The 24,799-nt window shown below is 36.4% G+C and overlaps 1 protein-coding gene across 5 annotated transcripts in view; it reads left to right on the top strand.

The window, feature by feature from the left end:
* kug (FAT atypical cadherin kugelei) overlaps positions 1-24,799 on the top strand; it is a 164,337-nt gene that overhangs the window by 115,607 nt on the left and 23,931 nt on the right. For all 5 annotated transcript variants that reach the window (XM_090172864.1, XM_090172865.1, XM_090172868.1 and 2 more), the window contains 10 exons: positions 14,155-14,344; positions 14,414-15,280; positions 15,341-15,742; positions 16,873-17,118; positions 17,378-17,979; positions 19,687-19,824; positions 20,238-20,381; positions 20,876-21,209; positions 21,665-21,769; positions 21,952-22,565. In XM_090172864.1, the coding sequence (XP_090028990.1) occupies positions 14,155-14,344; positions 14,414-15,280; positions 15,341-15,742; positions 16,873-17,118; positions 17,378-17,979; positions 19,687-19,824; positions 20,238-20,381; positions 20,876-21,209; positions 21,665-21,769; positions 21,952-22,565 (3,642 nt within the window). The remainder of the gene's footprint in view (positions 1-14,154; positions 14,345-14,413; positions 15,281-15,340; positions 15,743-16,872; positions 17,119-17,377; positions 17,980-19,686; positions 19,825-20,237; positions 20,382-20,875; positions 21,210-21,664; positions 21,770-21,951; positions 22,566-24,799) is intronic.

Below are 24,799 nucleotides of genomic sequence, written 5' to 3'. Positions count from 1 at the left end.
ACATGGAGCCCAGGGTGATATCACCCAGATCTCCGACATCTACCACCGCTTCAGGCTGTGCTGGGGTGTTAGGATTTTTAAGGACTATAAAAGTCTCCCTATCCACCCCTGTGTAGGCACTAATTCCTGCCTCCTTTAGAACTGCGACAGAATCTTCATCCATCTGGAAAATCCACCGAATGAATTTCTTGTCACAGACAGAGGTGACCACTTTCCAACGGCTCGTAATGAGCTTGTTGTTATAGAGATGCAGCCTCTTTAGAAGGACTTCTGGATTGTTCGTCCAGACATCCTTAGTCCTGAACGCGACCTTGACCGGTTTCGGTAGTTCACTAGCCTTTATTACTAAAAGTTTCGTTCCCTCCAAAACACAGTCATTCTGGTCAAAGGCCTTCCTTACCCACTCCCCGGTTGGGGCATCCCCACAGAGATGTGATGGCACCTCCGACCAGCTGGAAATTCCTGATGAGAGGAAGAGGTTCACCAGAAGGTGTCCCATCAACTTTCTCTAGAATCCCACACTGGACGGCGCCCATCTCCTACTCTGTGACAAGGTTGTTCGGAAAGCCATCTTTTACAATGGCCATGTTAGGCAACCCTACTGCGTCACTATAGGACATAGGAGATGGGTGCTCCTTAGCCTTTTTGGCCGCAGATTGAGAATACCCAGGTGAGGGATTGAAATCCTCCGACCTGAGCCTCTTAAGTGAAGGGGTTATTATTATTATTATTATTATTATTATTATTATTATTAATGAAGGGGTGAAGGGCTAAGGACACGCCCGTTCGCGCACGTCGACCAGAGGTCCATTGTGCAAACCCGAACCTTAAGACTTAAAAAGCCCAATATCCGACACAAAACGGAGAATCCTTTTGGCCGGCATATTATAGAAATCAGAAGTTTCCAGCTGATGCATACCAAGATGCTCGAATCTTTGGGCCACGTAGTAATCGAAACTGACAAAGCACATGAGAGGCGGTTTCCTCCTCAGCCTGACACGCCCTACAGATTGGATCATCACTGATTCCAATCAGGTAAAAATGTCTGTTAAGGAGACAATGACCTGTTAGTAGGCCAACGACCAACCTGATATTAGGTTTGGAAAGCGAGAGCAGCTCCTTAGCTCTCTGCCTAGAGGGGCCCGAGATAAACTCTTAAGCCTGCCTTTGGCCATCCATCTCAAGCCAAAGCTTGAGTTGACAGTCAGTCATGGAGTTAGAGATAAGGCCGCGAACTATGCTATAGGAACGGCAGGTTCAGGACCAAAGAACCCAGACTCTGCCCCCTTCTTGGCTAAGACATTGGCCCTCTCATTACCATAGTACCCCCGATGGGCAGGAACCCAATAGAACTGAACTTCATTGCTGGTGCCTAGCTCCGAGAGGAGGTTCAAACAGCTGTAAACCAGTTTAGAAGAGACCTGAAACTGGTTGAGAGCCTTTAGGGCTGGTTGACTATCCCAATAAATTTGGATAACCTTGCCATGAAGCTTCTTTTTAAGACAAAAGTCCCCACAGAAGCAGATAGCGGCAATTTCCGCCCGTAAAACACTAGCATAGACATCAAGGCTTTCAGAGAAGCCGAGATTGCTAGTAAGAATATACATCCCCGAACCAGAGCCAGAGCGGGTCTTAGACCCATCGGTAAACCAGACGATTTCTCCTCTGGCCCTGAGGGTACTATGATTGGCCCACTCTGTACGGCTTGGAAAATAAGTATTGAAAGACTTACTAAAATGTAGCTTCGTAGTCATCATATCAGAACCCATTAGGTAGACAGGTAACTGACTTGAGATTTCCCGAAAGATCTTGGTGTGGCTATTATCCCAAGTATTCGCCTTCCACCAACCATTCTGGTTGAACCTATAGGCTCCCATAGCAGCAGCTTCCTCTATGAAAAGATGAAGATGAAGAGGAAGAATGTTCAGGAGAATTTCTAGAGAAGCACTTGGGGCTGTTCTCATAGCTCCTGTGATGCTGACACAAGCCAGCCTTTGTAGGGTACGCAGATCGCTCTGCACAGTCTTAATTCGGACTCTTGGCCACCAGACCACTGCAGCATAAGAGAGCATTGGTCTGATGATCATGGTGTACAGCCAGAAGACCACTTTAGGGCTAAGCCCCCATGACCTGCTAACTGCACTTCTGGTCCTTCAAGGTAACATCTTAGCCTTCTTAACTTTAGAGTCAAGGTGAGGCTTCCACTTGAGTTTGTTGTCAAGAGTAACACCAAGGTACTTCACCTCCGTGCTTTCGCTCAAAATAGTCCCAAATACGGAGATATCATTAAAAGAGTATTGCAACCTTTTACGTGTAAAGGGAACAAGTACCGTTTTATTAGGATTAACCGTAAGACCAACTTCCCTGCACTAGTTTTCCACTGATGCAAGAGCCAAGCTAAGGGGTTACTTTGTCACCCGAGGATGACTGAACCTCCTTTCTTAGCGATCCTTGCAGCCTTGCGGCGTGCATTGTGTATTGACGTTATTGAGGGTCGGTTTACATCCGAAGATGACCCAGACCCTCCATCAAGCCGGGTGCTGATGGAAGCAGACCCTTGCTCATTCTTTTCATCAAGCCAGGTACTACTGGAAGTAGACCCTTGCTCATTTTTTTGGTTTTGTTTTTGTTTTGATTTCATAAATTATTCCACGAGTATGGAGGAAAGTAAGAGGTCACCACCCGGGAGGAAGACTACCGGGTGGTGACCTCTTACGACGGGGTTTCGCCTGGTTCCCTGAGGGGATCATTAGTTATACCGTATTTTCGCTTCCCTGGTACCATTCAGCCCTCAGCACGGTACCTTACACCTTAGCTTAAGGAAGAAGCAGAGCCTTAGTTGGCCAGCATGAAGTGTTACCCCCCTCCACCTGTTACTCTCTTCCAGCACGAAGAGGTACAAGGTTGCAGTTTATGGAAGGGAGGTCTGTGACTTAGACCTTTTGGCAGCCAGTTGTTGAGAGCTTGGCGAGTCATGGTCCGATTCCCTTGATCTCTTGTTTGAAGTGGAGTTACCCTTTGCAGAGTCTTCTGCCAACTTCCTTAGAGTCTTGCGTTAGAAGCACTCATTTTGCTTCCCGCAGTCTGAGTGTTGTCTTTGGTAGACCCTTGCTTCTGGAGGCAGACCTTAGCAACATGGGCTCGGTTTCTTCCACGACCTGAACTAGAGTCGAGTGCTGTCAAAGAATTTTTCTTGGTTTACTGTAACGTGTTATGAACAATAAACTTTATTGTGAATCATCTAACAACGTGTCCTCCTTTGTAGCAGATGAAACTTCAGAACTGCTAGGCAGGACATAAACAAAATGTGATATGAACATAAACGATAGGGTAATATGTGAAGCCTCCCATTTTTCTCTAACATCGTCTCGTCAAAGAGAACGTCGCAAGAGGTCAGCTTAGTCGTTCGGCGAAGTTGTTCAGCAGTTTTTACGCAGCTCTTACTATTATTGTAACCATCAAAAACTACAACAGATCTGGAACTGAAATGTTTATAACATAATTGATGTATGTCAACCACATGTGTAACATTTTCTGAATCAGGTTGGATGGTCAGTGTAGTGAAGCTCTCAAAAAAAGATGACTTTTTTATTTACGCAATCGACTTCCTCAAAAAGTGAAACCAGATAAGGTGCTAACTCAAATTGTAAATAGTTTCGAAGCTCATTATCAGATCTTCTCATAACAATAATTCTTTGAAACAACAATAAGGGATCTTTTGCTACTGTCTTCTTTTCCATTGTAGTAATACCAATGTTATGGGCATTGTGACAGTTGATTTTACAGTCGCCTGTTAAATCTGTTGCTATAGACATTATTTTTGGATTGTCAGGTAAAGGTTGATGAGTCTGAAACCAATTTATTAGCTTATCAACATCTGTGTCGTCTCTTTCCACGCGAGGGTCCCTTGCGTCAACGTGTTGTTCACCAGAATCGAATGAGAGGTCACAAAATCTTTCAAGTCATTCAGATATATTGCTAGAAGTCAGTAACCCAAAAACCCATTTACTCAAGACCCTTTCCTTGGTACTTCTTCCTCATGTAAAGCCCTCTTTCGATTTCGAGCATTTTATGAGCGACTGTTCGATTATCATATCACTCCATGTTCCTGAGAAGTATTTATTGTTGAGTTTAATTGTGAAAAAATTATTTGTGAACTTCTTAAATGCTTTATTTTCCATTGAATTTCCTAAGTTTTGCATGTGTTGGACGTACAAATGTGCCGATTTTGTTTCTCATTCTCTCCGCTCTGATAAATTCTTTTACAATTGTTATCATTTCAAAATATTGTACCCACAGTTTGGCAGTGGGGCCTCGATTTTCCAATTCTGAAAGTTTATCTTCTTCGACAGCACTCGAGTTTTCAACTTCGTTGAATGATAACATTTCGTTGCCGAGATTCTCCAGATAAAGGTTTTGTCATCGTCTTACTTTATCTCGTTAAAAATAATATGAGATTGGGTAACTTGAACCAATGTATCAGATCTCACTGATCTAGCGTAAGCGTGACCTAATAACATTTTATCCGCCAAATTTGGAGCGTAAATAGTGCTAATTATCTCTTTCAAGCCACTCCCATAATTCTTAAGGTACTTTGTCTCCAGTTTTTGAATGTGGAAGCCGATTCGCTAAGTAGGTACATGTATGGACAGCTTCTGCCCACATCTTTTGCGGCAATGAAGATTCTTCTAATAATGTTCGCGTTCCATCAATCAGGGCTCTATTAAAACGTTCTGCAACACTATTCATTTGGGGAGTATAATGTTTGTGCGTTCAATTCCATTTTCCTTCTTGTTTCAAGTTTGTTTCAAAATAATTTGCGCTATATTCAATACCGTTGTCTGTTCTCAATCTTCTGATTTTTCTATCCAGTTGTCTCTGCCCATGCTTGATAAAGTTTAAATTTCTTGAATGCTTCACTTTTCGAATACATTGTATAGACCACTGCCTTTCTGCTAAAATCGTCAATAAATGAGGTATAGTATCTCGCTCCTCCCAGAGACGTTACAAAACAAAGACCCCATATATCCGAATGTATAAGTTCCAATGGGTACTTTGTTGTAATAGAGCTTATTTCTTGACATGGTTGTTTTGTAGACTTTGATAAACGGCAGGGTGAACAAATATCTAAAAATCCTTTCTAATTTGGAATTCCCTTTACCATATTCAATCTTGAGAGGTCCTTCATTCTTTTATTACTTGGGTGACCCAATCTATTTTGCCACATCATCTTTTCAGATAAAGTACTGCTTCAGACTCATTACTGGGGTTTATAGATGAAACATCGTTAACATATCCATCAACAATGTAAAGGTTATTATCTTGTGAAATCGCTGTCATAACCAAACCCTGGTCTTCAGAATAGATGTGCGCTTATAATTAGGTACATATATTACATCTCGGAGAAAAAGTTTTTCTAATTCAGCTCCTCTTCTTCAAGTATATCGCCTTTACCAATGGCTTTTGCTTGGCCCAAAGCTATATCGATAGGGGTTTCTATCTCTCTATAGTTGTATAACCATTCTTTCCTATTCTTAAAATGATGCGTAGCTCCACTATCTAGTGTCCAAGTTTCTTTATCAACAGCTGCGGTCATTGACGTTACAGCAGCAAAACATGATTTATTAGTATTTGGTTTTCCTCTCTGATTATTTTTCCATCTGCTTTGAACGTTTTGATTTCCCCGTTGGCTAGAAGTAGTACTATTTCCATAATTGTTGTTGACATTAGCCTTACAATCTTTAATGAAATGTCCTGGTTTTCCACATTTAAAACAATTTCTACTTGATCTGTTTGCTTGAGAATATCCTCTTTTTCTTCTATCATGAGAAACTGTTGAACTAAAACCAGTAGTGTTTTCAGACATATTTTCTTCTGTATCAATTAGTTTTCTCCTTTCGTATTCTGCGACTAGCATTGTCTTGTAACCGATGTTCAGTCAAGGGAAAACCGAATCGGCTTCGATCGAAATAAAATTACCTTATTTCAATAAATAAAGTCTTTATTTGGGGGCCGAGAAGAATTACAATTGAAACAAGCTTATCTTAAACTATCAACGGATGCTTATTACATAGTGAAAAATCAGTGACAAAATTAACAATTAACATTACCAGAGAGGAGAGAGCCATTTTAATTGCTGTTGAGATCAGGCTTATGATAACTAGTGGCAGGGATAACTACCACGGCAAAAAAATAACCTTACGGAAAAGGAACAGTGCGGCCATGGAACATCTGGCGAGCTACTCCGGCGGGCTGCCGACTGACCGTTGAGTCAAGAAGCCAAAAAAATATACGCCCCCTTGCCGGCTCGGACTAGAGCTTATATAGAGTAGCCCTCCTGGGAGTTAAGGCGGTTCTCGCCTCTCTGGCGCCATCTCTCTGGAGTGGTGATAACTAAAATAATAAATAGTACTGTAGGAATAGGAGTGTCAGGCTGTCCTAGTGGCAAAAGCCACTATGCCTAGGGTAAGTTCGGTTTCATACATTAGGGCATCCGTTGCACACCTCCCCCCTTTAAAAAAAAAGTATAATAACAAAAAAGAAAACAAGTTATTAATTGTAGCACTACTGGTGGGGTGCGAGAGAACAGTTCCGGCGGAGATGAGGGCCGCGACATCGAGAACATTTTAATCCCCGTCTACGCACACTGTAACGTTTGGAATCAAAGGGAATGTCCTTCGGGGTGGGCAGTAATGCGGCGGAAGGTGTTGGTAAACCCCTGAGCGGAGCCGGTAATCCGGAAACCGTGTGGTGGTTGTGACAGGTTCGTGTCAGTGATGTTGTGGGAGCGTCATAGAAATCAGCTGGGTAGTCCTGGGACAGCTCGCCCATCACTGAATCAAGTTCATCTTCTACTCGAGCCCCAGTTCGGGTGCCATTTTTTATTTCTGTAACCGATGTTCAATCAAGGGAAAACCGAATCGGCTTCGATCGAAATAAAATTACCTTATTTCAATAAATAAAGTCTTTATTTGGGGGCCGAGAAGAATTACAATTGAAACGAGCTTATCTTAAACTATCAACGGATGCTTATTACATAGTGAAAAATCAGTGACAAAATTAACAATTAACATTACCAGAGAGGAGAGAGCCATTTTAATTGCTGTTGAGATCAGGCTTATGATAACTAGTGGCAGGGATAACTATCACGGCAAAAAAATAACCTTACGGAAAAGGAACAGTGCAGCCATGGAACATCTGGCGAGCTACTCCGGCGGGCTGCCGACTGACCGTTGAGTCAAGAAGCCAAAAAAATATACGCCCCCTTGCCGGCTCGGACTAGAGCTTATATAGAGTAGCCCCCCTGGGAGTTAAGGCGGTTCTCGCCTCTCTGGCGCCATCTCTCTGGAGTTGTGATAACTAAAATAATAAATAGTACTGTAGGAATAGGAGTGTCAGGCTGTCCTAGTGGCAAAAGCCACTATGCCTAGGGTAAGTTCGGTTTCATACATTAGGGCATCCGTTGCAGTCTTAACTTTCAAAGGGGTAAAGTTCGTATCATCCAACATATAAGCAGTACTAACAACATTCTCGTACTCTTTTGGTAAGTGATTAATCATTTGGTAGGCTAACTCGTCATCCGGCACCACTTTTCCAGCTAGTTTAAGCTTTTCATAAACATGCTTTAATCGTGCTAAATATACAGACATGGATTCTGGTGGAGTGAACCTTATTCCTTGAAAGGCATCTCGTAATTCTCCAATCCGTATTCTTGATTTTGGCTCATATATATCTTGAAGTACCTTCCATGCTTAATAATAATAATAATAATAAATAACTCCCATAGCTATCTTGCTTAGGGCTCTCTACTTTTGAGTATTATATCTTTCTATTTGTGTAGTTGTTGTTCCTACTATTGTGGGTAAAACATCTGTTCCATCTATTATTGCCCACAAACCTTCAGAGAAGTGCATTCTTCATGTAAAACTTCCAGTCCATATAATTGTCTTCATTTAGTTTCTCAAATGTAAAAGAGGTAATGGAGTTACTATCTCCGGAGTTACTTGCCATTTTTCTTGTTCCTTTGTTCTGTATATATTTATATATCTAGTAAATCTTCTAAAACTTTCTGTAGTCATTAAGCCTTGTAAACCACGCTCTGTTTACTATTTGTAGAATATCTTGGATCAATTACAATGACTTAATGCACAAAACAATTTATTTGTTCACATTATAATGTATTTACAGACTTATGTAAATATTGTGAGTATAAAATGCACTAAAACTAAGTTAGAGTTTAAGAAATGACACACATAACAACAGGCTCACCAAAACCATAATAGAAATGAAACTAAAAGTTGTTTCATTTAGCAGATGACGCGATAGAGAATGAGCACAGTACTTAAGGATTATCTTTCTAACAGAAACCTCCTAGTCTCACGATTATCTTTGAAAACGGATAATTTTTATCAGAATCAGCAACAATTTCCTGTGCTTAAAAATAGTGATTGATCAAATGTCATGACGCATGTATTATGACTGAGTTTTAGATTCGTCTAGTATGCGATGCAACGCCGTATAGTTTTTTAATTATTTGCAGGTTGGTTGATAAACTGCAAATAAATTATCTTTGATTTGAAATATGTCTCTTGCTTCGTTAGATGCTCCATAAACTTTCTCCAACCTGGTACTTTTGGAACGCGTTGCCACTCTCCAAACATCCAGAATTCCGGAGAATTGACCTTGAGCCTTCATCTCAATCTAGTGTTTCAACCATAATGTTTTTTAACCCTTGTACCCCGTGGTTTTCATAAATTTTGATAGGAACTTGTGCAGCTACAGCCATTTTTACAGCAGTTGGCATTACCGTTAATCTTGGAACAACTTGAAACGTATTGAAGCAGTCAATCATAGCAACATTATGGTCGGCATTGTCACAAACACAACTCTTTTGGTGAAGAAATTAACGGACGAGGCGGAAGTACACTTGAAGCCTCAAATAGAACTGTTTCTTTGTATGATGTGCATTGACCTAAACATGCTAAGACACGTTTCGAGCTAAATTGTCGATGCAAGTAAAGAGTACCAACTGTAGAGGAGACGAGAATGACATGGAATGAGTTGCTGACATGATAGCATGACTGATAGTGGTAGATTTCTTTTGAAGTGACTCCAGTTTTCCTTTTTTATTTTTAAAAATATTTTCTTCTACGTGGTCAAACATAGTGGTGCTTGGAGAATAGTAATCAACTTCGCAAATTTGAGTTCGTATAACTTACCAAATAATTGCGGCTGCAGGTGCAAGCACTCTGAATCTTTCTTCCTCGGCATCAATTTTTTTACTTTGATGAATAATTTATTTAAAATATCATATTGCGTATCACGAAAGTAAATAATTGTATTGCCAGTGGTTTTAGTCGTTATCACAACTATCTGCATAGCTTTCTTGCAGCTTATTCACTCTGGTTTTATCGTCTGGTTTAAAATTTTCTGGCACTTTTAACTCAGAAAGAGTAAATTGAGAGTCGTCATTAGTTTCAATGTAAGAACCAATTTTATTCATTGCTGCGACAATTTGTTGATCCAAAGGGTGGCGTTTTTTATTTCCTCTGACTAATTTTCGAAATTTTGTAGAACAGCAGTGATGGTATTTCGAGAAAGAAAAGAGCGATAAGGAAATAGACAATCCTGCAGAAAATGAAATTGAAGAACAAAATGAAAATGAAATTGAAGAATAGATGAAAATGAAATTGAAGAACAAGAAGAAAATTAAATTGAGGAACAAGAAGAAAATGAAACTGCATGTGCTGTGGTCGTAACGACCTAGAATGTCCTCTTGACTCTTGTGGTTGAATGTCAAGTCAGGCAGTGAAACTAATTTTTTTTTAACTAAGCACAACATTTTGACTCATATTTCGCCTTAAAACATTTTTCATTCGAAATTGGCGTTAAACCAAGGGCGTTTTTTTTTAGAAAATTAAGGGTGGGGTATCAATTATTATTTAATATTAAAATAACTACTTAATCAATTTAATCCAATTAAACTTTGACCTTCTCCAGAGCAACAGGGCTACTTTGAAATATTACTAGAAGTTTTAATTAATAAGCAATATGTAAGAAATATACCGTTTGATAAAATCGATGTTTTAAGAGTTTGTAAAGAAAGATAAGACAATTGGAAGAAGAATGACACCTTATATGTTGAGTTTGGTTAAATAGATTTTTAATTATAAGCGAATATAAAACGGCAGCCATTTTCTGAGATGGCGGTGAAAGTTGGCACTGCAGACTTTAGGACTTTGGGGAGGTTCTATAAGAAGATAACCTCTTTCGATTGTTAAATTTTTAGGTATGGCATATTCTTTTCCACAAAAGAAACATTGAAGTTGTACTGAAAACATTGGCACTGCGATTGCGCAGAAACGACTGCTCAGGCGCTAAATTCAAATAAGACCATTCTTGTCAAGAATGTGCTCATCATTAATTTTATAATTGACAGTATAGCTGTAAAAGTAATAATAACGAAGATATTGGTGAAAAACAATTTTTGCTGGTAATTTTCCCGCCAAATTTCATACACCCCAATGCTGGGGACTTTTGACAACGTTAATAGACACTAAATAAAGGTGTATGCAAAAATTCAGCCTGGGCCATTTTTTCCGAAGTTTGGTCGATTTTTTTCCGAAAGTTACTGGACTATAGTGTTTAACTAACTCCACTGCATGATCATGATCTTTGCTCTGATTTATTTTAGTGTTGGGCCCAAACCGATATGAAATCGGTATCGGTAATCAATATCTAATTTTTCAACTAATCGGTTTGCATCTAAAATACTGATTTTACCCGGTATTAAAAAACCTTCCAATACTGATTTTCCCACATTATTTAAAACTGCAGTAGATGGCGCCGCTAACCTTAAGCATTTGTTAACTGCGTTTTATATTTCGTGTTTAGGTCATAATAATAACTCGTTTAAGGTGAATAAAAAGGTTTAATGTCTAATCAAAAGGGTAGAAGACCCCGTCGTCGTTAATACCAACCCGAGGTAGTCTTTACTGGGCTTCTACTCCTAGCGGGAGAAACAAGAAAATAGGCAAAGAAATAGACGGGAGCTTATGAGACTTGACTATGATTGAAAAGATGAGGTAAAATTAAATATTAGCTTTTGTCATAAAGTTGTTTAATGACGTTCACGGTCTATTTAAATTGGCCGCCATCCAAATTGATGACGTCATATTTGGCGCGGTTTTTGTTATTGCGTAGCATGCGTAGTTGACCCCAGTTTTTAGCAAAGACTATATAATGCTTCGCATTTAGACAGGCGTCTCCTGGTAAAAAAAATGTTAGTGATTTTGAGTGTGGCGCCATCTCATAGCTGGTCAAAATGGTTTTTGCAATAGCTTTTGGGGCCTTAACAAAGACTATATAGCTAAGTTTTGTGGTCTTTGGTAAGCGGGAATTTTCGCATTTTCAAGTTGTTTCAAAGGTTATCTTTCTTATGAATATAGGTAAGCCCTTGCAATAACATATTATTAGATCCTAATTTAACTTAAAAGAGACTCTTACGACAGAAAATATGTTCGAAAAATGATAAGACATTTATATCTAATGAATATTTAATTTATATCAAAATTTAAAATTATTTTACAAATCCATTTGTAGAAAAGTTGTTTCAGTTTTAGGAATTAACTACCATTTTACGCTGTCTTCAAGGTTAGATTTCTTCTTTGGTATTATTAGAATTTTATCTTGCTCTTTGGCTTTTAAATAATTTAATTTTTTAGGAAATAATATCTAAAACACTATCAATGTTTAGGAACTAAAGGCCATTTTTCAAGTGATTTTAACAAATTTAGACTAGTTCACTATGGCATTTTAGGAACTTAAGGACTAAAGGTCGCAAAGTAAAAAGTAGTAGGCAAGATTTCTTCACGACTAAATTAGGCTGACATGTTTATTCTTTTCCATAGCATGTTAAAGAGTAATAGTAACTTTCATTGAAAAGTTAAAACATTTACTAAATGGATCTTTGTATCAACAACCTAAGTGTTGTATTCTTAATAATTTTTTTGTTATAGCTGGTTTTGACTCGGTTTGAGTTTGGCTTGTTTGCGCTATGCTCGAGTTTGCTGAAGAAGTACTATTTGCGGAGTTTTTATTTAAAGTGGCTAACCTCTTTGCTGTGGCTTCGCGTGCTTTCTTATCTCTTTCATCAATAACTCCTGTATTTATAAATTTTAAAGCATAATACAAACGCATACGGCAGTACAGTTTTAAGAGTTTTTTTAAAAATCCTTCACATATATCATGATTTTGGATTTTTTCCTTGGCTTTTGCTATACAATTTTGCATTATGTGTGGTTGGTGCATATTTTCATTAAATTCACAAAGAAAAACTTCTTCACAATGAAGTATTAAGCTTAATATCAGAAGGGGAAGTTAAACCGCCAAAGCTGCCTTTTTCATAACTGTATGCTTTCAAGTGGGTGAATATTTGTGTATCGCTTTCTAACGTTTCAGATTCAGTTAGAAATTGACAAATTTCTTTTGAAGAGCCGCATTCATGCTGTCCTTTAACTTTGCGAATTGAGCTACCTATCACATAGGATAAACAATTCAGATCTATTTTTGATCCAAAGTCTTGGACAGTTTTTTTTTTGCTTCGAGCAGCTTGGAAATAGCTTTTTTGGGATCTTTAACATCAGCACTGGATGCACTTGATTTATCAGCTGCTGAAAATGACTTAAACGAAAACAAAGTCTCGTTCGAGTCCTTTTCACAATGTCGTGAACAGCGAAATAAAAGACGCGAACTTTTCCGACATAAAAACCGGTAAACCTTTTTCCTCTTATTTCAAAACAGAACTGGCCGTTAATTTATTTTTACACGCGCAAAATAACACCTTTTTTAACAGCAACCAAAAACTCACTTTCACGCGCGCGTGCGCTATATAAACATTTGAAAACGAATATAGGTACATGTACTATACAAAATTACGATGTGTACAACCGAACACACAATTTTCAGTGCCGCTAGTTGACTGCAACGTCATCATGAGTACTTGCTTGAAAGCATATTTAAATTGAGTTGGACTAGGGTTGGTGTTATTGCCCCTCCTTTGCCTGATGTTCGCAAAAAGATTTTCTAAAGGATCTTGTGTTAAACGTCTTGTGAACAAATATTTTAAGACTTCGGTTTTCAAATCTTCCCACAATGAAAGTATCGCAGTTATTGACTGAATCCATCCATCAACGCAATATATTTTAACATTGCTGGGAACCAAAAATTTAAGATCTTCAAACATTTTCTTTGCCTTTAAAAGTACTTCCTTGTGACACGAGGTTTCTGTAAATGGTCGCAGAAGAGGTTTGGTACTCTTAAATTTACTGCAATTCACTGCATCAAAAACTTCATCCATAAGTCCAATAAACTCGGCTGTGGGTGCAGCTTGAGCATCTAACATGCCTATGAGAAAGAAAACATGTTACGAGACATATAACTAAGAATGTGTGAATTTTTTACCCAGGGAAATATAGGTTGACATGCCCACGGAGACTGAATGACTCAGCAGGTTAGCTGCCCATTTTACTCTCATCTTTCCAAAGTTGTTGGGGTTCATAATCCTTCCTGTAAGCTTTGGGGCAAGGCGCACAGGTTGTGCATTGTCCATTTTGAAAAATTCATCTACGTAATGAAATTATATTCGGTTTTCCTTATATATTAAAACGTGTTTTCGAAAATTATTTCGAAAACTCTTCAAGAGATGGGGACAATCAAATAAACAGTAGATTTTTTTCTCATTCACATAAACAAATGGATTTGTTTTTGAGACGTTCATTTTGTTGTACACGCTTTGATTGGTTCCACTTTGGTCACAAATGAGGGCTCGAATGTTGAGGCCAATTGATTGCAGCTTCACATTATGTTTTATCCTCCGTATTTATTAAACCCTACTTCAATGATGTCTGTCTGAAATATCGATAACACATTTGATATTCAAACTTCAGTGATTGTCCCACGAGTAGTGTTAGAAAATTGGTAGCAGTAAATTAATAAAAGAAATCTGTAAAAAACTGGGAAAGTCAGTATTGCCATTTCCGTAAAAAAATTGGTATTGGTTGAAACCTGAAATTAGTATCAGAATTGGTTAATATTGGCCAATGCTAATTTATTTACTTAAAAGATAAAATGATTTTATAATTAAATATTTTCCAGGTCCATGCTTCAGATGCTGATGAAGGTGCGGCAGGAAGTATTGAATATAGCATTTACGAAAATACTAATGATGATGGCCAGCAATATTCTCTACTTGGACGTGGTGGCATTAGTATCTCAACCACTAGCATTTTCGCTGTAACACATGATAGTGGAGAGATATATTTACTGCAAAAATTACTAAATTTACGTAAGCTAAAGGTTTTTAATATGATAAAAGTTAGTGTTGTTGTAGGCAAGTCTGGTCATATCGTTACAGAAAATGAAGAATTTCAATTTTTTGTTCGTGCAAGAGATAAAGGCTCTCCACGGCAAGAAAGTCACGTTCCAGTTGTTATCAGAATAGCTGATAGTTCTGAAACAGTTCCTGGTTTCGAACAACTCAGCTATGAGTTTTTCTTATCAGAAGGATCACCACTTGGTACTGTAGTTACTACTTTAAATGTCAGCAGTTTTCCAGTCCGTTTCAAACTTGCACCAGCTTTAGAGGGAACTGATGCAGATCTGCAGCTATCCAAGTTCAGCGTTGACCCTGTTAGTGGTCGTTTGTCCCTTATGGCTCAATTAGACAGAGAGCAGGAAGCAACTTATGCTGTTACAGTTCAAGCAGAGTCTGTCATGTCTGGCGGAAGAGGGAATAATAATGGTCTAATAACATCTACAGATATTCTTATCAGAGTTATGGATGAAAATGACAATCCACCAATTTTTGAGTCTGAGTACTATTCAGTTGAGGTAGCCGAAAATTCACCCAAGGGCTCTACAGTGTTGAGAGTGGCTGCGACTGATAAAGATCTTGGTAGAAGTGCTGATATTGGTTATAGTTTGGGAGATGGAGGTGAAATAGCTGCTGCTGCATTTCAGCTAGATCCAAAATTAGGGTGGATTACAACTATATCAGTTCTGGACCGGGAAGCAATTCCTAGGTATAGGTTTGAAGTACTAGCGATGGATGGAGGAAGTCCTAGTTTGAAGGCTTCTGTCTGGGTTGAAATTGAAATTAAAGATTATAATGACAACCCTACAGTATTTAAACAGCAAAGTTACACAGTTTCTGTTAATGAAGATCATCTTCCTGGTTTTGTTTTACTTGCTTTAGACACTAGTGATGCTGACTTAGAACATGGTAAGAACTACCTTTTTCATATCTACCATTAACTTGTCTAATATTGAAAAATAATAACAGAATCATCTGAAATTAAATCAAAAGATTTTGGGAAACAGAAATGTCAATTTTATGTAACATCTGGTAACCCTCAAACTACATTTGGAATTAGTCTGTCTGGAGAAGTGTACATAAATAAGCCTCTTGATAGAGAAACACAAAACCAATACTCATTGAAGATAGTAGTTACTGATGGAATCTTTGTTACACACACTGAACTCTTGATTGATGTCAATGATGTCAATGACAATGCCCCAGTTTGTCTCAAATCCAAATACACGGAACTAGTCTCTGAAAGCATAGCACCTCAGACTTACATTTTAACAGTGGACGCCACTGATGCAGATGAAGGGAAAAATGCTCTATTAGAATTCAGCATTTCCGGTGTCGGATCTGAAGATATGTATATTGATTCAACATCAGGTATGTTTCGCGAACGGGCTTATTTATATTTCATTCAAACGGTGTATAACGTTTGGTTATATAGATAAGCAGATTTCGATATGCATGCACAGAAATTTTATAAACCTTAGTTAATTAGTAATTATAATTTGGAGTAAAATTTTCTATAGTATTTTTTCACTTTTCAAAATTATTTTGCTTTTTGCTGTAATAAGAAGTGTGGTTAATTTTATTATTGGTTTGTATTGGAATCAGTGTTGAAGCAACTTTTGTCCTAAATTACACAAGCATGAGTCATTAATCTGACCATGTAGTTGATTTCTGTAGCTTAATTAAGCTTATATGATTTTAAAAGTGACATGTACGTAACTATTAGAGTTTCATTAGTACATTTTAATAATCAAGGCACCACCCTAGGCCCAAGTCATCTAGGTCCCTATACTTACTATTACCATTAACCTCTACAAGTTTTTATGGAAAGGGCAAACCGAAGAACTCGGGATAAAACCCCTTAAAACAGTGGGTAGAGAACTTCCAAACTTTATGCAGAAGGAGCTGTTCAGAGTTTTCACCCAGTGCCACAATCTGGGATTGAACCCAGCTTGGCCCCTCTTGCTGCAAAGCGAAAGTGCTAACCACTCTGCCACTACACCTTGTGTAGTGACATATACATTTTAAATAGTATCCAAAAAAGGGGGACCAAACCGTTAATATTAGAGATAATATTTGCAGTGAAGTTAAAACTACTTTTAAATTGATTGGAAATTTCAGGAAAATATAAAAGGGGCCCAACCATTTTTAATTTTTAGACTGATACAAATAAAATATTACGTATTTGGTCTCATTGACATGACCAAATAATTAAATTGAATTTACAATTATTAATTAATATTAATTAAAATAATTTATTATTTTGGTCAGGGGCGCAACAACAGGGTGTCCATACATCTGGACACCCCCTAGAGTCTAACGGATACCCCCTCTCAAGGTGTCCCCACAATTATCTTGTTTTTTTTAGTGATAAATGTACCAACTTGATAGACACCCCTAGCTTTTGGTTGTATTTTTTCAGTTTTGTTTAATTTTGAATATTAATAAGACAGCCGAGTTACATTACAGTAGAATATTTAATTATTCTACTTTTCCAATAGGATTGGGACTACTCAAAACTGCCAAACCTTTGGACAGAGAAAGACAGTCTCGCTATTCTTTGGTAGCTCATGTAAGGGACATGAGTAAACCAGAATGGTACTGCAATAGTGCCTTAGAAATTATCCTCAGTGATGTTAACGATAATGCTCCAGTGTTCAGTCAAGACATGTATTCAGTTTCGGTTCCAGAAGATTCCCATATTGGAACTCTAGTGGCTAAAGTACATGCAACTGATCCTGATTTAGGTTATTATAAATATGTTTCTTAACTAACTAAACAGAAATTAAATGAATTGAAGTCATCTTATAACTAATCCTCCTTCAATAGATTGAGCTTCTTTAATGATATACTATGGCTAACAACTTATGTTAATTTCACTCTGCCATTAAAATATTATATTAATGATATTTTTACTGTAATATCATTGACAGTTACTTGAATTTTCATTCATCACATGTTTTCAATAATTTGTTGTTGATTAATTATTGGAATTGTTTATTTAAGGAATGAATCGTCGAGTAAGTTATTCATTTGTGGACTCCGCTCATGGTCATTTTTCTGTTGATTATGCCACTGGGATAGTTAGATTGAAAAAACCATTAGACCGAGAAACTCGATCCATGTACAATCTCACTGTGCAGGCGAAAGACCATGGAACTCCGCAGCTATCATCACTTGCTACACTAATAGTGCTTGTACAAGACATCAATGACAACCCACCAGAATTTGCCCAGACTTTGTACTACGCAGCTGTTTCTGAAATTGCACTTCCTGGCTCAGAAGTCTTACGTATTTTTGCAACATCTAAAGATAGTGGAGTTAATGCAGAGATAACTTACACAATTATTGAAGGAAATGAATTTGGATCATTGGAAATCCACCCAAAATCTGGAGTATTATCTGTTGCCAAATTATTAGACTATGAAGCTATTAGAGATTATTGTTTGACTATTTTGGCCAGAGATGGTGGAACACCACCCTTGAGTAATCAAGTTATTGTCAATATATCAGTAACTGATGCCAATGATAACCCACCAGTTTTCTCTCAACCCGTTTTCTTTGCTTTGGTTTCTGAAGATGCCAGAATTGGTTTTACTGCAATTCAGGTAAGAAAATCAGGTGAATTTTTTTGAAGATAGCGACCGTTTCAAAATTTCTTATCAGGCTGACATAAAACCACATTTGCTCAAGATATTTTTAATGCTATCAAAACCTTTTGAAGTTTCCACCCACTTCTAGAGGAATTTACATGAACTAACTGTTATTCAGAAATAAAAAATTGTATTTTGAGGTTTTATGTGGTACTAATAGCAATAGTATAACAATGTATTGTCCCATAAAAATTATAATACTAAACAGTTGTTTATCTGTGGCTTTAAATCAATTTGGTTCAATAATACGTATGAAACAGTTAATTTCACTTTTCTAAATTATTTGTAGACTTTCAAAAATCATAAAAGGCATAAATTAGGCTTACATATATGTATTAGAACATTTGCTTGTAAGTAGTTTGTCCATTTAACCAAATATATTTGAGAGAAAATCGCACAGCTGTATTTAAAAGTTTTTTCAAAGTTTCCTGGTAAACTATAGCACTCTAATTGACATTTAATTTAAAATACTTAATTAATTTATGAATAATATTTATTGGTGTTATAAGTCACTATAAAGATAATGGTTAGTGGTATCCCATGAAAAATACAATTCTAAATTTAAAAATTAACTCTTGTTTTTAGTTTTCACTTGTATTGAAAAATATTATTGGCCATTATATATAAATCTCATATAATGACACCAGTGGTAACTATTTGCAATTAGGACCATTCTCATTACATAACTCCCCTTTTAAATAGCTGGGAAATACACAATACCATCATATTTAATGCAATTATGTCCCTTTTTGGGCTTCTCACTCATCGACTAATAACCAGAATATGACCTGGTGATGTTTCACATCTAATTAAGTTATTGTTAAAGAAAACTATTTTGACAGTAGCTAACTGATACAAATGATAATACCACTGGTAGTATCACTAGAAAATGGTAACAGTATCTTGTGCTCAATTTTTGGGAATTGGTGTATTTTTTATGTACCAGTATTGAATAATCTATAGAAACAGACACTTCATGGTTTGTATAAACTTTTCAAAAAACGTTTTGCATATACAATGCCAAGATTGAAATAAACAATTTTAAATTAGACTTTGTATACTTAAAACATGCCTCTTCTTTCATAAATTGTATAAAATGGTGTCAGTTTGCATTGTTACGAGACTATGTACGTGGAAATAAAAAAAAATGCTATCCCCCAGTGGAATTATTTTTTACCCTTTTCCATTTTCATTTATGGGCCCAAACCTAGTAGAAGGTTTATCGCTTGTCCAGACCCAGGCCTGCAGGCTTGTGCAACATTGGTAATTTGTACCAGCTTTCACCCACCCTCTTGTGGTATTTATAGGTCTGTAGGTTGATTCAATATAACTCTTAACATAATAGAAACATTTATTTACAAGAGCTACATTAACATTGCTCGCTGTTCTCCCGCGCTACCTTACATAACCCCGTTATCTCGTTTCTTATCGATAGATGGCGGGCCTGTATCAGATAGACTATAGTGGCGGTAAAATTTAAATATTCGATTATAGTTTATTTTATGAATATAGATCTAGGATATCACACCTCTCATCACGCCTCTCTCTCATCATCTTCTTAGAATATTATGTTTTCAACCTTCAAATTCATTGCAGTTTCTTTATAACAAATATAATTGTCACCAAATTTTGTTTAAAACCATTGATTTGCTTATCTTTTAGCTGCTGGCAAGTGATGCTGATAGTGCAACAAATGGAAAACTGACATTCAATCTTCGTCATGGAGATACCAGTGGTCAATTTCTTGTCCATCCGGAAACTGGAGATGTAGTAGTGGCAAATTCACTTGACAGAGAATTGGTATTTTTTTTTAAAAATTCTCACATTACAAGCACTGTTTTTCCTTTTAATTCACTCATTTTGATCAATGTTTTGGATCTAAACTAGCCAAAATTTTATATTTTACTTAAGATTGTTCTAAGCTATGTATAATTCACAAAGCTATTTTTAGGATATTATGTAGTTGGGCCACACACCTTCCAATATATATTGTGGATTTGCTTCTTTTAAATCAGTCAATAGAAAACATGTAACAAAAATTAATTATTAGTTTGCAGCATATTCCATTAAATAGATAGCCTAAGCCCTAACTCATAATTCCACCCCCCCCCCCCCCCCCGGATCACAATAAAAGGTTCCTAAGCGTCACAGGCCATAAAAGTTGACATTTTACCTATCCTTTATTTATTATTGTCTGTTGTATTTGTGTGTAGGTTTCTAATTTTGTCCTGCAAGTTGAGTGTATAGACAGTGGAATTCCACCATTAGCAGCTACTGCTTTGGTGAACATTGAAGTATCAGATGTAAATGATAACCCACCACTTTTTTCTCAAGCAAATTTTTCAGCAATTGTTCAGGTAATTACAATTTTATTTTCAGAAGTAAGCTGTAGGGTGGGAAGGTAACAAAATATAACGATTTCCAATTGAATTATTTGCAAATGATTTACAGGAAGGCACATCTCTATAAATGTTTTATTCTTATTATATATTTGAAAATGAAACCTTTAAAGTCGCTAGAATGGATATTATGACTTGATTTTTTAGACCTCTTTTATGACGTTTAAATTGTGCTTTTCTGATAATGAGATATTTCCATAATAATAATTTAAAAGGAGTATATGTATTTTCAAAGGTAAATTTAGTGTAGCATTTTCTGATAATAAGATATTTCAGTAGTATAATAATTGAAAAGGAGTACATTTGCTATATCTACTTCTACATTTGATCTTGTTACACCTTAATTTAATAACAAAAAAATACAATTCTGTTTATGATGATCAAACTGAAACTATACTCATGAAACCAAAATATCAATTTGTAATTACAATTTAACAACATTTTTGTTTTAGGAGGGTAAACCAATTGGTTTTACAATTCTCAAGTTCTTGATAACGGACAATGATGCACCTCCGAATGATGGGCCATTCAAATTAGATATAATATCTGGAAATGAAGACAAATCTTTTCGTCTTGTTCAGCAAGATGCAACTTTGAGATCAGCCAGAGTCTACAATCATCTTGAAAGAAACAATTATTCCTTGCATATTCGTGTTACTGATAGGGGAAGCCCACCATTATCTAGTGAAACATGGGTTCATGTGAGAGTTATTGAAGAGAGCAAGTATCCGCCTGTGGTTCGACCTTTACGCATCTCTGTCAGTTCTTATTTGGATGATTTCCATGGTATGTTCAATAATAATTGAAAATATAATGTAAAGTATAAGGTGCTTAGTATTGTGTGTTAATCAAAGGTCTTTCTCTAAAATGAAACCTTGTTTTAATTTTTATCTAAGAGTGCTAACAATGAACTTAAAATATTCTAGTGTAACATGGTGCAATAACATTCTAATAATCATGATTGTGAGAGAAGATTTAATATTGGTGCATTTGACCATTTTACTTAAACTTAACAAAGAAACCCTTCCTGATTATGTAAATATTATCAAGAGCTGTAAATTATTCTTATGTAATATAAGTTCAGTTTAGAATTCTAACTAATCAGAAATAATTAAGTAATGGTATTTACTTTTCTTAAAATGAACATAAACTTGAAATGAACTTCTAATATTTTAATAGACAAAAGTTCTCATAAAAAATTGTAGTCATTTAGTAATTGGAGTATTTTAATTTCACTATAGGTGGTGCATTAGGAAGAATATCAGCAACTGATGATGATCCTTATGATAAGCTGACTTTTGACATTGTATCTCAGCATAACCATTTGTTTATGATTGGTCGAGAAGGTAAGCCCATTGAAGATGTTTGTTTTATTTTAAATAAAACCATTTAAATAAAAGTTAATAAATGTAAATCTTTAAAGCTATTGAAAGGTTCTAAGAGTACAAACCAAATGAATTTTATGTTGCTATAGAATAATTTTATTTTTATGAATTGGCAAATAAAGATATTTATGTTATGTATATAGATGGCCTTTTGTCAGCAAGAGCAGGCTTGGATGTAGGAAATTACGATGTTAACATAAGTGTCACAGATGGAAAATTTATGTCTCATTCTATGATTTTGGTTGAAGTGGTACTAGTGTCCCAAGAGGCTGTTGAGAACTCTGTAATCTTAAGATTGGCTGGTGTGACACCAGAAGATTTTATTCTTAGCTATCAAGCTGGATTTGTAAAAGGATTGCAAGATGTATTTGCAGTTAAACCTCGAGGAATTGAACTCATAAGTGTCCAACCTGCTAAAAAAGAGAGAGATGCCCTGAAAACCACTGTCAGTGATAAACTGTTAAAAAACGATAAAAATCACAAATTGGAAAAATCTCGCAAAAAAAACCAAAGAAGGTCCAAAAGAAGAGATTTTCTGAGTTTTCTTGATGATGAAGATGGAAGTGAAGGGTCCTTCGAGATAGAACGAGAAAGGAGAAGTTATGAAGATGCTGACTTGGACGTGTTATTTGCAGTGCAGAAAACATCAGGAGCTGGTTTTAATAGAGGAACTTACTTCCAACCAAATGAAATGAGATCTAAACTGAGGGATAAATGGAGTTCGTTTCAAGCAAATCTGAGGTTAAAAGTTGTTCAGGTTTGTGAAATTGTATTTTTATTATTTTTTACTCTGATAATATGTCTGGTAATATTAAAATTTTCAAGAATGCCCATAAGTGACTATTCGCTATTGTTACTTTGGCTTATACTGCTTAGTAGAAAGTTTCGAAGCCATTGAACTACATATACGAAACCATTAAGACTTATCAAACCAGCTACATAAAATAAAGAATACGAAGTTTGTAAGACTAACTTAATTTAGACTTGTTTCAATGTAATTTAAACTTTTTTTTAGAGATTTGTTTGAGACTTAATTTAAGCCCCATTTCTGTGATTTCTAGATTTGATTTATACCCATATTTCTTATCTGTAGGGACCCAATTTAGTCCCGCCTTTTACTATTTGTAGGAGACAAAAAAAAGATATAAAAGCTTGGAAACATTCTTTCCTTAATTTATAACCATTTTGTCTTTAACTTTTAAAAGATTGACATAAGTTAGTTGCTAATAACTCTGATATAAGGAAGATGGATTGACTTAAAAATAATTTCATACTAGAGCCTATGCTTATCTGAGGAAGAGAAATAGGCCTGAGCGAATTCTGAAATGAACGCTCAGACCTTTTCAATTTGAGTGATCAAGTAAGCTAGTGCTCAATACTGGCGATGCTATTTTCTCTCTCTTAAACTGAACCAGCTCAGGCCGAGCGCCGTGAAATTCTCTCAGTCACTGATCGTTCACGGTGCGTTGAGCGAAATCGGCTGATCGACACGCTAGCCTGCTCAATTTGAAGCGCCATGTCCTCCAGCGGCGGGATAATTCGTTCACTAGAAAGCGCTGACGGCGGGCTGAGTGAGATCGCGCCGAGAGAAGTGGTAGTGTTTTAACATTGGAATTTTTCAACGCACTGAGCGACGGGAAAGTCTTTTTTCCAGAATTCGCTATAAGGGGAAGCGGCGCTTAAAATTGAGCAGAAAAATCACTGACTGAGCGAACTAATCGGCGATCACCCTGAGCTGGCTCAATTTTTCTTTCTCACTTAACAAGACCAACCGACCTTCGTATTTGAAGTGCTCACTCGTTTCGAGAGGATTTTCAAAAATGAAAGCTCACAATGTTTGCCCACTTCTGCTAAGATGTGCCACATGTTGCAAAAAAATCAAGTTTTTATCTAGTAACATGCACAATGACCTTTCTTTATCGTCATAAACTCAATTTAGTTAATTTGATAAAACAAATTTAGGATAGTCTTCGACTTGGTAAAACGGCCGGCAAAATGCGTTGAAATTTGACTACAGACGTTACCAACGTTTCTTTGTGTCACCATTTACAGGGCATATTTCAAAAATAAATATCACAAAAATAAGAAACACTACAATCTTGTATACGTATTAAAAAGAAAAACTGTAATTATAAAACTTATAAGACAAAAGTTATGAAACATTATCCAACACAAAAAATAATAATATTTACTGCCATACAAACTGGAAAAACCACAAAAAAAAAGTTTATCCAGCCCAATCTGGCAACTCTCAAGAAAAAGTAGGGAAATGTGACGCAATGAAAAGGGAAGCCGCAAGCTGGGCTCTCTTAATGTTTGAACATTCCGACTATACAGAAATATATATCAAATAAATTAATTTAATAGAAATTATTACAATTAAAAATTACTCATATTAAGCCAAAATGAGCTGCTTTTGTAATAACCTGTTAAAATTCATTTAGTAGTTGGCCCAACACCCGGTCCGATTGTTATCAAGCATCTCATACACATTATAAATAATAACCATATTAATTATATTATAATTAATATGGTTATATTTTGCTGCGTCTCTTTTCGCTATTTTCATATGGAAAAAGCTCAAACTTTTTAAAAGTGAGTGATTTCCAATATAGTTTCCCCCCACCCCAACCCACCCAGAATAGAAAACCCTTTTAATATTTTATCAGTTTCCTGTTACAGTTTCAAGGCTCAAATTTAAAGGGCAACGCAAGTGAGCTGGCATTTGTGTGAATATGTATGCAAAGTGCGAAATTTACGGTAAACTGTGTGGTCTCGCCAGTACTGAGGAGGGTGTAAGGCGCTAATATAAGCATGTTACTTTTTCTTTATTTTGCCACAGAGCTTGTGTTGCTCTTTAAGGAAAGGGTTTTAAAATATATACAATTTGTGAAAAGGAGAGGAAAATTGATGAAATGTAATATAATATATTTGGCTTTTGAAAGTAATTGAAAAAAATATCTCTTAAAATCTTAAGAAATATCTGTACCT

This window comes from Leiobunum rupestre, chromosome 4, assembly GCF_980474605.1.
Source record: "Leiobunum rupestre chromosome 4, qqLeiRupe1.1.hap1, whole genome shotgun sequence".
In the NCBI taxonomy this organism is placed as follows: Eukaryota; Metazoa; Arthropoda; class Arachnida; order Opiliones; family Sclerosomatidae; genus Leiobunum; species Leiobunum rupestre.
This window is presented reverse-complemented; position numbering and strand designations above follow the sequence as displayed.